This window comes from Kwoniella newhampshirensis, chromosome 7 (assembly GCF_039105145.1).
Source record: "Kwoniella newhampshirensis strain CBS 13917 chromosome 7, whole genome shotgun sequence".
In the NCBI taxonomy this organism is placed as follows: domain Eukaryota; kingdom Fungi; phylum Basidiomycota; class Tremellomycetes; order Tremellales; family Cryptococcaceae; genus Kwoniella; species Kwoniella newhampshirensis.
In genome coordinates this window covers 15,688-28,439 of record NC_089961.1, presented here as the reverse complement: position 1 = coordinate 28,439, position 12,752 = coordinate 15,688, and the positions used below count along the sequence as shown (strand labels likewise).

General features: G+C 50.4%; 5 protein-coding genes across 5 annotated transcripts; 2 read left to right on the top strand and 3 right to left on the bottom strand.

Annotated features, from left to right (window-relative positions):
* Positions 1–332: 332 nt before the first annotated feature.
* IAR55_003729 (uncharacterized protein) lies at positions 333–1,914 on the top strand (the record flags this gene model as incomplete). The annotated part of the gene is made up of 2 exons (XM_066946835.1): positions 333–336; positions 395–1,914. 2 exons carry the CDS (start codon positions 333–335, stop codon positions 1,912–1,914), a joined length of 1,524 nt encoding a protein of 507 aa, XP_066802214.1.
* A 140-nt stretch (positions 1,915–2,054) lies between these two features.
* IAR55_003728 (uncharacterized protein) lies at positions 2,055–4,105 on the bottom strand (the record flags this gene model as incomplete). Its single annotated transcript, XM_066946834.1, has 15 exons — positions 2,055–2,071; positions 2,139–2,267; positions 2,327–2,359; positions 2,409–2,477; positions 2,583–2,767; positions 2,810–2,840; positions 2,902–3,030; positions 3,087–3,130; positions 3,186–3,218; positions 3,276–3,295; positions 3,354–3,407; positions 3,463–3,588; positions 3,650–3,661; positions 3,716–3,840; positions 3,895–4,105. The coding sequence occupies 15 exons, from the start codon at positions 4,103–4,105 to the stop codon at positions 2,055–2,057; spliced, it is 1,218 nt and encodes a 405-aa protein (XP_066802213.1).
* A 425-nt stretch (positions 4,106–4,530) lies between these two features.
* Positions 4,531–6,143, bottom strand: IAR55_003727 (uncharacterized protein; the record flags this gene model as incomplete). The annotated part of the gene is made up of 2 exons (XM_066946833.1): positions 4,531–5,441; positions 5,495–6,143. The coding sequence occupies 2 exons, from the start codon at positions 6,141–6,143 to the stop codon at positions 4,531–4,533; spliced, it is 1,560 nt and encodes a 519-aa protein (XP_066802212.1).
* A 775-nt stretch (positions 6,144–6,918) lies between these two features.
* On the top strand, positions 6,919–9,396 carry IAR55_003726 (uncharacterized protein; the record flags this gene model as incomplete). Its single annotated transcript, XM_066946832.1, has 14 exons — positions 6,919–7,190; positions 7,259–7,289; positions 7,362–7,426; positions 7,498–7,558; positions 7,628–7,791; positions 7,843–7,949; positions 7,997–8,253; positions 8,302–8,361; positions 8,427–8,500; positions 8,553–8,715; positions 8,782–8,949; positions 9,017–9,039; positions 9,096–9,233; positions 9,300–9,396. 14 exons carry the CDS (start codon positions 6,919–6,921, stop codon positions 9,394–9,396), a joined length of 1,680 nt encoding a protein of 559 aa, XP_066802211.1.
* A 197-nt stretch (positions 9,397–9,593) lies between these two features.
* IAR55_003725 (uncharacterized protein) lies at positions 9,594–12,216 on the bottom strand (the record flags this gene model as incomplete). Its single annotated transcript, XM_066946831.1, has 6 exons — positions 9,594–9,969; positions 10,138–10,377; positions 10,423–11,064; positions 11,203–11,882; positions 12,014–12,149; positions 12,197–12,216. The coding sequence occupies 6 exons, from the start codon at positions 12,214–12,216 to the stop codon at positions 9,594–9,596; spliced, it is 2,094 nt and encodes a 697-aa protein (XP_066802210.1).
* Positions 12,217–12,752: the final 536 nt, after the last annotated feature.

Here is a 12,752-nt window from a genome sequence, read left to right as displayed (position 1 = left end):
TCCGTCGTTGGATTGCTTGGCACTCGTCGGCGCAGTGACGAACAGTAACGAGACACAGTGTCGCAGCTGTATATATATGGCACCTCCTAAACAGGTGCGTGACAGGTCGGAGTTCCACATTCATTTCAGCAGGATGAAGCGAAAGAGACATCAAGGAGGAAGGAAGATGACGACCAGAAGCAAGGAATGATGACCCTCGTTTTTGTACTCGTACTGTTCCGTGTCGATCACATACAACCCTACGTCATGACGATTCAACTCGAAGAAGCGAAATCATGACCCTACATTCCCTTTGTCTTGTCTATTCTACGACATCAACACGACATCAAAGTATGTGTGAGTAAGCGGTGCGTGAGCCTGGACTGCGTCTCGCTGATGTCCATCTTCACTATAGCATTGTTCACTGCGTTCGTTCTGGTCAGGGTCACGGCTTTCGCCCTCTACCGATATAAACCGCAACCGTCTCGTTTTTGCTCCCAGCAAGATCACGCGGATCGTCTGGCCACTGTCATCGACTCTCTTCGACATCGACCCAAAGACGCCAAGATCTCTCTTCAGCGTCGTACCCTCCAGTCGAACACCATCCGCAACTCGGGATACAAACATGGACCCGCGTACTTCCCCGTCGACCTCTCGTCTTTCAACAAGATCATCCGCATCAACAAGGAAGAATCATGGGTGGAATGTGAACCTGGGATCCCGTTCAGTGATTTACTACGGGAGCTGCTGAGATACGATCTGTCCCCCTTGGTGGTGGTTGAGCTTCCTGGGATAACGGTTGGAGGAGCGATAGCTGGAGGTGGATTGGAAAGCTCGAGCTTTCGACATGGCCAGTTCAATGATACGGTCCTGGAGATGGAATGCTTGACACCGGACCAGGTTGTGTGTTCCCCCTCGACCAACAGCGATCTCTTCTATGCGATATCAGCGAGCTACAACACTGTCGCCCTTCTCGTCAAAGTCAAGCTGAAGGTACAGCGCGCACCCAAATACGTCAAACTAGACATCGAAAGGTATAGCTCGGCGAAGGACGTTGTGGAAGCGTTGGGCAAAGAAGAAGGGGATTGCATGGAAGCGATCGCGTTCGCAAGGGACAAGTATGCGGTGGTTCGAGGGCGATATACTGACACGCCGGTTGGAAAGGTGTCCCACTTTTCGCATCATTACGATCGATGGTATTACAAGTCGGTCAAAGATACTTCGACAATGACAGTACCTTATTGGGACTACTGTTTCCGCTACAACTACGGCGCTTTCTGGATGGCCGAATACGCGTTGAACATGCTCGGCGGTGATACTTTCTTGACAAGGCTGGTGTTTGGCGCATTCCTCGACACGACCCATCTGTTCAAAGTGCTTCACAGCTCCGATCTGACCGATCTAGGTCGCATGCGTGTCATTCAGGACTTCTATGTCCCTCGGGACAGAGCGGAATCCTTCATCCAGGAGATTGACTCGATCGGGGTGTATCCCCTCTGGCTCTGCCCGATCAGATCGACACAAACTCCTCAACACTTTGCATGTCATTACAACCAGACTGACCTGATCAACGTCGGGATCTATGGCCGACCTCGATCATTCCCCTTCAACGCTAGGGACGTTAACGATCGACTCGTCAACCTGTTGATCTCGACCGGTGGAAGATCGATGTTATATGCTCAGAACTGGCACACACCTGAGCAGTTCGATACAATCTACGGCCAAGCTAAGAACGAGATCGACCGGGTGAAACAGCGTTACGACAGTGATTGCTTCTACGATATTTACGACAAGATCTCACTGAAGGCTGAGGAACGGCGGAAGCTGGATGTGCCCATAGTGGGCTCGGAAACGGACGCGCAGAAGGAGATTGTAAAGAACATCATCCTATCGAAGCTTGGCATGAATTCGGGAACCAAGACTAAGCGGGGTTGAGTTAAACACTTTCACTCTTCGCTGATTTTCTCGATATTGTGATCGCATCTCTCACATCTTCACATCCTTCAAGTTCATCATTGATTTCTCAGGTACCCATTTACAGCTTTCCATACCCCACATCGACTGCCATACATGCATTATAATCCACCGATGCCTTGCAAAAACCCTTTTGACCTGGATCAGCCTTTCTCACTGGGGAAGATGACACCTTTGACACTCACTCAAGTGAGACTTGTCAATCTCGCTGACCTTGTTGACTCCCGCACAGTTCATGAGAATGTCGAAGTCGGCCAGAAGCGATTTCATAACGTGTCGCACTCCGCTCTCGCCCGCAATGGCCATACCGAAGACTAAACAGTTGGAGATCAGTAAGCAGAGAAGATATGTAAAGCGGGAACAATTCGCTCACCGTATAGCCTACCGACGAGAACCGCCTTGGCACCTAGTGCGAGAGCCTATGAAACGTGAGCTCGGCGACGCACGTCCCGTACATACCTTGAAAACGTCGGCTCCAGTCCTGATACCTGAATCGAAGAGAACTGTGCCTTTGTCTCCGACCGCTATAACGACTGATCAGTCTTCTGCGCCATGCTACTGATTGATCACACACCTTCTACAATCTGTCCGAATTGTCAGGATAGCGTCACAACGGAGGTTTTAATCACACTGACTCACCTCAGGTAGCATCTCCAGACTACCCACGGCACCGTCCACCTGGCGACCCGCATGATTTGAACACACTACGCCGTCGCAGCCCATTTCCATCGCTTTTCGAGCATCGTCTGGGTGTTGGATACCTTTCAACAGGAAGGGTCGTCCATTCGAAATTCGCCTCCATTTCTCAACGAGTCTGAAGTATCGTTTAGCGAACATCAACCTCTAGATGACCTACTTTGGAACTTTCTCCCAGGTCCATGCTTTACCTATGAACCGATAAAAAACTATATTAGCGTTGACCGCTGTGAATGTTTGAGAACTACTGACCATGCCAGACCTGATCGATCCACAGTTCTCCAATCTTCGGCATATCTTCAATCTTCTCTGGGTCGAGGCCATGTTCGGAAATGCGTTTACGGAAGACTGGATCCGACAGACCGATTTCCGCACCGATTCCTGAGTGAGAGAAGCTTGAGCTGAGCACAGATGTGGGCCTTATTGGTTCCACTCACCTCGATAGAATGCGTAGTTGGACTCGGCTATGTCATTGTGTCGCCTGCAAGATCGGGGTCGTCAGGTCAGAACGACCATGGTGCGTGGGGAAAACGTACCAAGCAAGCTGCCAGGTGTCGAGAGTAAATATGCTATGTGGGTGGCTTGGACGTCAGCGGCAGATGTAAAGAGGGGAACCGATTGCGCACCAAACGTCAAATCCGCTATCCTGCAAGAAGAAGACGTTAGTTGTAGAACGAGACAACTGTACAGCTGATGAGACCTACCCAAGCCCGTTGGAGGAGAGAGTCTTCCAGTTCTTCGTCATGAGGACAGTATAGCTATGTATCACGTTTCAGCGGCACGTCGCCAATCGCCCATGGGATCGCGACTCACCTGGAAAAACCTAGGTCCTTTCCCATTCACCCGGGCGACCTCTTCAATAGGCTGAGATCCGGCCGTAGAAAGACAGTATGGAATGTTGAGCTCGCCTGCGATCTTTGATGCATTCAATTCACCGAGCTACACAGCGGGGGGGAGTCAGTGGAATTGGAATGACGTTCATTGACGCTCTACCACTCACTGGGTGATAAATCTGAATGCTAAAAGTCAGCATGCACTCCGGTCACTGTGGTGGATCTGGACTCACCTTGTTGATACCGATTGGAGCGAAGCAGATGGGTGCGTTGATCTTGTGACCGAATAGTTCGGTGGTGGTGTCTCTGGCCGTGGTGTCTACCAACATCCTGGGGATGATCCTCCACCTGTAGAAAGCTACGACGATATAAGCCATATCACAACTCATTGAAACGCACTAAGTTGACTCACCTTCTCGATTCGCCCGGTCCGTCCATCCTATTCCAGCATTGCAGGCCGCATAAAGCCATCCTCCTTGGGTCAACTTCTTCTTCGCTTCCTCCTCGAGAGCGTCCGGGTGCGTATTGAACGGTGGATGGAGACCCTGCTGAGAGAGCTGGAAGCACTCCTTTTGGTAAATGGCAAAGTTGGTAGGACGGGAAGGTTGGATACTGGGGTCCATGTTGGGATGTTATTGAAAGCGTTTGGTGAGCTCGCAACGTCGCAACACAGTAGGTCAATCGATACTGGGAACGTCAAAGTGGAAAGAGATCCGAAAGAGCTCGGTCGTGTGACTGCTCCAGAGGTCAGATGGTCAATTGATGTACGTTCTATAATAGCGTCACATTCAAGCAGCAGCAGGAGACCTAGCGGTGACACATACAAGGACGTAAATGGCATCTTCAAACTGGATTCAGTCGCCGCGAAACGATAACTTATAAACGGAGATTGCGTCGGCAGTTGCTCTCACATGACATCACACACTCAGGGTTGACTGGGGATGTCACCGAGAGACCATTGGCGGGCGGGCTGGTGGCGTAGTAGATAACTTTACCAACAATGAATGCATAATGCTCCAGGACAAGATTCGTGCATTGCTATCACGCTCTAAGGCAGCTCACGCAACTCCCATTTAGTGCTCACTTCTAACACTTTCTTCCCTTTCGTGGTCGGATCCTCCACATCGATATCAAACCTGTCTGGAATCTGTAATCCGTCGTCTTTGTACCTCTCCAAAAAGCTCAGACTCGCTCCGTCTCTGAACAACCACAGATCCTTCGTATCCTGTTGCCATCTCTCCAGCTTCAACCGAAGTCCCGCAAGAATCTTGCGGATTCCGGGATCATCCGATGTCGCGAGATTTCTCACCTCATCCGGATCATTTTCCAAATCGAACAGTTCTTCCGCCGGTCGGAAGAGATAGTTCTTCAGCGACCGTGAACCAATCATCGCATCACCATTCTCATTGGGATTGTTTCGGATGCCCTCGAAAGTGTATGAGGCGTAAAGATCGGATGCAAAGGGGAAATCAAGTCGCCAAGCGATGTTCCGGTGATATTTATATTTACGAGTGCGCAAAATGCGTGTTGGCCAGTAGTTCTGCAGTTCGTGAAACGTATGAGAACCAAAGACATGATGTTGCCATTCTGATTCTGGTACGACTTGCGATCTATCGAGGATGGGGAGGAAGGATCGACCTCGACGAGGCGGAGAGGTCTGATTCCCCTTGGCGTATATCGACACTCCACTGCCGTTGATCTGCTCCGTCTTCAGGAGAGTGGGATCGATCCCGGCAAAGTCGAGAAGCGTAGGTAAAATGTCGATCCATGATATCATGTTAGGGTTGGAGATACCGAAGCTGGAGGGCACAAGAGGGTTTCGGACGATAAAAGGGAGACAGGTCCCGGCATCGTAAAGGGTGGTTTTGGCATTAATGAATGGTGGTCCGTTGTCAGAGGTGAAGATGACAAGAGTCGAGTCTGAGAGGCCTTGTTTTCTTAGAGCGGAAAGAATGAAGCCTGGGACATGGATGAGCGCCAATGAAGCACAACATAAGGTCGAAACTACTCACCAACACCTTGATCTGTCCGGTTGATAGCCTTGTAGTACTCCTTCAATTCTCCCCTCGTCTCGGGGAGATCAGGCAACCAAGCTGGGACCTCCACTTCTTCTTCAGAAATCTCCAACCCTAGAACTCTTGCATCGAAATCCTGCTCATTTCCAAATCTTCCTCTTGTTCTGACGTCCCGATGGGGATCAACGAAACCGACTGTCAAGAAGAACGGCTTGTTTTCTCCATTCGCTCTGATGAAGATATCCTCACATTGATCCGCTACCCAAGCGACATCCCGACTCTCGCTCTCAAGTCTGTGTGTCCAGGGATACACGTTATCCGGACCGACATGGATCTTGCCGATGATTCCCGTCAGATACCCCGCCTTGTTGAAGAGAGCTGGAGCTGTTTCAATGTGTGGGAATGTTTGGAAATGTGTTCGGTAGACTGATAGACCGTATTGACCGTTCTCGTGAGTATGCAAACCCGTGTAAATGGTGGACCTGGACCCGGAACAAGATGCCGTGGAAGCGAATGCTAAGTCAAATTTGGTACCGGTCGCCGCGAGCGAATCGATCGACGGTGTCACGACGGACTTCGAGCCGTAACAACCTACGTACTTCCCCAGATCATCCGCGACGATCAGCAGTATGTTTTTGTGCGACATGGTGGGAAGCGTCGAGGTCACGAGCTTGCGGACAGCTTAAACCCAGCAAAATTACAAGGCCCATGCAATATCGTGCAGATCAAAGAGACCGTTTTATACTTCGCGGCAACCGACCGACCGAACGTAGACGCGTCCGTTATGCGAGACGAATCCAGATATCTGGAATTGTCATCGCAAGGCGAGCTCATTCGCAATGAGCCAAGATCCAAGAATAGAAAACCCCCTATTCGAGTAGCGTCCGACCGCTCAATTCGGTCTGACCCGAATGTAACCGGCGGGTTCATAGAAATCGAGAGATACGGCGGTTATCATCAGTCATTTCGGTGTAATCACACTACCGGAATTGCGTGCTCAATTCCAATCGGATCGGTATCTGGGAGATATCAACGTGAGAGCTATGACAAGAAAAATCGGAGATGAGTGGGTGAGAAGCACGTCGTCTATCGATACTGTACATGTGGTCCGTCTTGAAAACCGATTGGTGTAGATCGATCACTCTTCCGGCCCGTGCAGCCGCCCTCGATAGTACAGTGACACCTTTCTGCAGAAGACAGAAGTGACAGACATCAATCAAATCGATTGCGCGATCATCGCGTCTTCAAACCAGATTTCTCTTTTGGAGCGAGGGTGGACTAAATTGCTAATTATGCTAATCGTCAGGGTCACGGAGTTGGACGAGGCACAAGAAGCATAGACGAATATAAACCAAGTGGCACATAATGATTGATAGATGGGATGCCAATACCACTGAATGCCCAGATCCTTGTAACTCACCATGAGCCACCCCGACCGACTCGAGATACAATCTGCGCCCCGACGTTATGAGCTGTCGTCGTCGATCACTGACAACGACACGCTTGATGTGATCGACGCAGCGAACAATGAGAAATACGATGACAGGATCGATGAAGTGGAAAAACCTGCCCTTGTCCACGAAGGAGTTGTCATGCGTTCTCCCTTCGATGACATGGGCTTTGTGAAAACGTTGAAAGTGTTCTGGAAGGCGGAATTGATAGCGTTCATAGCGGCATTCTCCGCTGCTGCAGAGTGAGTTTGCGACCTTTTTCGACGCAATATGACACTTGGCTGATGTGAGTCCGCTGAAACCGTTCCAGTGGATATCAAATCCAGATGACTGGTAGTATCGTCGCCAATAAATAATTAATCGCTCAATTCGGTAACGCACATTCAAAGGACAAACTCATTCTTTCCGCCCAGACTCTATCGATCTGGGGAGGAGTGCAGAGTCTGGGTCAAGGCGTGGGCATGTTGACGACGCACTTGTGAGCGCTGCCCATGTACATGACTGCTCAATGTTGCCGATGGAACCATACATACTCATTTTCTAGCTTAGTGTCGCGGATCGATGGGGAAGAACGTTCGGTTTCTTGTGGCTATGGCTCGTCTTGGTTGGCGTAAGCGATCTCTATTGCACCTCGAGTATGGTACAGTACTATCAATCGAACTGACTTTCGTTTTCGTAGGGCGTGTTGGCGCAGACTCTCGCACGGGACTGGAAAGTCTGGGTGGCCGCCAAACTTCTCTCTGGCTATGCGGTCGGAAGTGTACAAGCATTGACCACATCGTACATGGCTGAGGTTCTAGCTATCAGGACCAGGGGAACACTGCTCATCACATATACTATTTGGTATGCCGTGTTCCGCTAGCTATCCCGTCGCCTTCTGACAGGAAGCAACAGGTATGACATCGGTCAACTCCTTGCATCCACCGCGTTGAAAGTGTTAGCCAACAAACAACCGAATAACTATCTCGATTTGATCTATACCGAATGGGCCGTCATCGTGAGTTCATCGAGTAAGACTTCCGACTCTCATTGATTGCCTTACCGCAAGGCATCATGCTTGCTGTGTTCCTGTACCTTCCAGAGTCCCCTTGGTGGTGCGCAAATCACGACAAGCACGATCGAGGTCGGGCCATTCTTGCTAGATTGAACGGAAACATTCAGGGATACGACGTAGACTTCCACTACGGGCTGATCAAGCAGACGGTGGAAATTGAACGAGAAGCCGCGTTGCAGCTGCACGGTCCAATAAAGGGATTCTGGCACGATGTAAGAAGCTTCAATGAGGTTATCACAGGAGTTAACGGAGTGAGTAGATCGTCATACTGTGGTCTTTAAAGCGCTGACCGTCACCAGTTCCGAACGCTTGTCGCTTTCTTCCCTCCAGCTACTCAACAGATCTCAGATCTGTCTGTGGTGAGTTCTTCCACATGAGAAGATGCGTAACCGTCTAAACGATGTGGATGTTGTCCGACTCTCAGTTGTCAAACTACGCCTCGTACTTTGCGCAAGTTGCCGGCTTTGCAGACCCTTTTTTGTTTTCTTTGCTTCTCGCGTGAGTATCCTATGTGCTTGTAGAGTTCTCGCCATGCTAAACCCTCCTGAAGCTTGGTATCGATCGGAATCACCGTTGTAGCTTTCTTCGTCACCGACATTATCGGTCGTAGAGCCTTATTCTTGTCCGGTGTCGTCGGAACATGGTCATGTTTGATGATTGTTGGCGGTATGGGTTTGATTAGGCACCCGACCTTGAAAGACAACAAAGTAACGGTGAGATCAACATCGCTGATATCAATGTGAGGAAATCTGATCTCGCCGCTGACTGGGAACCGAAAGCTTTTCTTCGCACTCGTCTGGCGAATGGTTTCGGATCTCGAAGGTACTTTGGGTCGATCTTTCGCCGCTGAAGCCGGAAGCTCACGATTGAGAGCGAAGACCGCCGGTATCTCATCTGCTGGAGGAGTCGCAGTGGGTGTGTTGTTCAGCACAACGGTGCCGTATATGGTGAGCTCGATGTCTGCTCGAAGACAGGGTAGATCGTTGCACTTCGCTGACCGAGGTCTTTGCTAAGCTGAACGCAGAGAAAGCAAACTGGTCAGTCAGTCTTCCTGAAAATTAAATCCACAAGCTAATGCTATAAGTTATGACAGGGGTCTCAAAACGTGTTACTTCTTCGCCGGTATCTCACTACCCATGTGCATTGCAGCATTCTTCGTGATCCCCGACACATCGAAACGGACGCCTGCTGAGCTGGACGAGATGTTCGAGAAGAAAATCAGACCATGGCGGTGAGTTCCGATTGATAGTGTTTGACGCAGTCGACTGACCAAAAATGAAATTGAGAAAATCAACAGTTTCAGAGGATACGTCACCGAAGCAGAACTTGCTCTTCAAGCCGAGAAAGAACGATTTGGGAAGGATACCCAAGCGATTCAAAAGCATTCGGCTTGAAGATATCCCCCCAGCAATCTTGTGGTTGTGGATAGAAGAAATACAGCAGATTTCGATCGATGTCTTGTTTCGGAAAACTACGCGCCAGATGCAGTTTGTGTTGAGATCATGAAAAGTTGTGCTGCTTCGTCCAGAGCTGACAAATGCTGCTTGACATCTATTGTTACTACTGTACGAAAGCGACGACTTGCGCTCGTTTACTTTTTCACTAGATCAAAATTTCCCTTGTCGAACTTTCCTCCTGGGGCAAATTTGACACTCCCTGCCCACTCGGCTCCTCTCCCAACCGGAATGTCCACATGAACTTCGCCCTCTAACTGATACTCTCGCACTTCGAGCTGTCTTTTGGCGTACTCATAGTCTGGGACAGTGATATCTTCCGGCCCCAAAAGCAGGACAGTGTTTGGTCGGACGAAGACTGGGATAGAGTTCAAAGGTACTTCCTTCGTGACGTATTTCGGTCCCTCGACAACTTCACCCGTCCAAAAGTCGGTCCATTTGCCTGCCGGGATATAGTATGTCGTGGTAGTGTCATGGAAGACGGGTGCCACGAGCAAAGAATCACCGAGCATGCTGCAAGTCAGCCCAGCTCCAAAGCGCCAGGACTCACTATTGACGGTCAAGATAGGCCGAGGCAGGATCTTCCGGGAACTCCAAGATCATGCTTCTCATCAACGGAACACCGGTCTCGTGCGCTCGAATCGACTTCTTGTCAGTCGGGCTCAGCTACGTTGTACTCACCTGGGCGTAAATGTAAGGCATGAGTCGTAGCTTGGCCTTGACCATCTTTGCTGTGATCGCCACTGCTTCATCGCCGTAATTCCATGGCACTCGATAAGATCCAGAGCCGTGCAGACGAGACTGTCGTAAGCGATGGCAAATCGTGGTGGACTCACGTGTGAGGAGAACAGACCGAAAGCTACCCATCGAGAGAAAACCTTTGGATCAGGATGCCCCTCAAATCCTCCGATATCGTGGGACCTACAAGGCGTCAGCCTTTGGCAAGTATGTGTTGACACGACTCACCAGAAAGAAAAGCCGGACGAAGACAAGCTCAGTCCACCCCGAACCGTCTCCGCCATCGCCTCGTATGTGCTCTCGCAATCTCCACCCCAGTGAACTGGGTATCGCTGCCCACCGGCAGTCGCCGATCTCGCGAACACAGCAGCTTCGTTCTCACCGAACTTGTCTTTGATCGCATCGAACACGCATTTGTTGTAGATCTGAGCGTAATAGTTGTGCATCTTCCAGGGATTGGAACCATCGTGGAAAACGACATCGAGATGTGGGACGCGCTCTCCAAAGTCGGTCTTGATCGTGTCAACGCCAGTATCCAGGAGAGTTCGAACCAGACCAGCGTACCACTTGTATGCTTCAGAGTTGGTGAAGTCGACGAGAGCCATTCCTGGCTGCCATCCATCCCATTGCCAGACGCTGCCGTTTGTCCTCTTGATGAAGTAACCCTTCTCCATTCCGACCTTGAAAATCTCTGCTCTTTGACTGATGTATGGGTTGATCCAGGCGCAGACCTTGACGTTGTACTCGCTCTTGATGTCAGCGAGATATTGCTTGGGATCGGGGAAAGCTTCTGGATCCCACGAGAAGGAGCACCAATCGTATCGTTTCATCCAGAAACAGTCCAGGTGGAACACTCTGACGGGACAGCTTCTGTCTTTCATCCCTTTCAGCATGGATGACACGGTGCCTTGGTCGTATGAAGTGGTGAATGACGTGGAGAGGTAGAGTCCGTAGGTCCATGCAGGAGGAAGGCTGAATGTCAGCATTGTCTTCCGAGCAATCACTCACGCTGGCAGTCCAGTCATCTTGACATAATTCTTCAGTGCAGCCTTCATCGATCCCCCTCCGATGACAAAGTACTCGAGCGACTCGCCTCTGACACTGAATCCCAGCTTGGAGCACTTTTCCCTGCCAACTTCAAACTCTACTTCTTCCGCGTGATTCACAAACAGACCGTAGCCCTTCGAAGAGAGATAGAAAGGGACATTCTTGTAGGCCTGTTCGGACGATGTACCGCCGTCTTGATTCCAGATGCTGACGTTTTGACCGTTCTTGGCGAGAGGCCCAAATCGTTCGCCTAGACCGTAGATAGTCTCGCCGACTCCGAGGTTGAACTCGTTGAGCATATATCTTACCCAACCGGCGGTAGCGGTCTGAGGGGTCGAGACGAAATCGTTATGGGGCAGAGCGTCGTGCACGTTGGCCAGGGCGGATTGTGAGGACACCTGTCCGAGAGTGAGATGACGAGGCTGATCGATCACCGCTTGACCTTTACGCTCGACACTGGTCAGAACCTTGTCACCGTCTCGAAAAGTGAGTCCGTAAGACCATGGAGCGGTGTTGAGATCGACGGAAAGGTTCCCTGAAGTGAACTTGATGTTGTTCTCAGTCTTTGACAGCTTGGTTTTGGGTGTGGAAGGTGGACCATCCGGGAATAGCTCGAAATCCGGTCCGGAGTGGGGAACGCCCTAAGGGTCAGCGTGTCCTCAAGTGGATGATAACTCACGGTGTGATGATCAATGCGGATCTTGAGAACGTCGTCCGCGGGTGAAGTCACGCTCACCGTGAGCAGTGCAGCTGCACGTCAGTGACATCTCACTTTATCACACTCACAGTTGAGTGTGTCACCCCTCGACGCGACATGCTTTGGCGCTACGATGACTTCCAGTTCCGAGTCTGTTTCCTTGAGCACCTCGACCACTTCGACTCCGCCGAGGAAGGTCTGACCGACCGGTCTATTCCATCTACCATGTCAGAGCCGTCACTCGATGATTGAACTCACAGTCCATCTATGAATCTCATTTTTATCTGATCACGGTTCTCGTGGTATGTGGATACTGCGTCACTCCTTCCGCTGACGTTGTATAAAGCGAGCTCGACGGCATGAAGCAGAAAAGAAAGCAAACGTTGACTTTTTGCCGATAGATCGGTTCATTGTCCGCCTGAAAGAGAGCCGTAGGAAATCAGCCGACAGATTGTCACCCACCACGTATCCGGTGTAAACTGTTACCGGTGGATATACCCATGACAACCGTAGTCCCTGACTGATCTCCCTGGATTTGCTTTTGCTTTTCATTCTCCTCTCCCCTCCTCCCAACTGTCGAGGCTACATTTATCACCATGACAGAAACAAGCTATATGACTCATGCATGACCTACAGCCACGCCGGCCCGTCCAGGTACAATCTTCATTTAGGCTGACCGGCCCGCTTTTACGTCATTCGCTATCGAACTCGAAATCTCCTTTTCTGCTGTGCGGAATTGATCGTACGGTAAGGAACAACTGTGACAGCGTGTTGCATTTCTGGTACAACGTCGGGCCATTTTTCGGCTAATTTT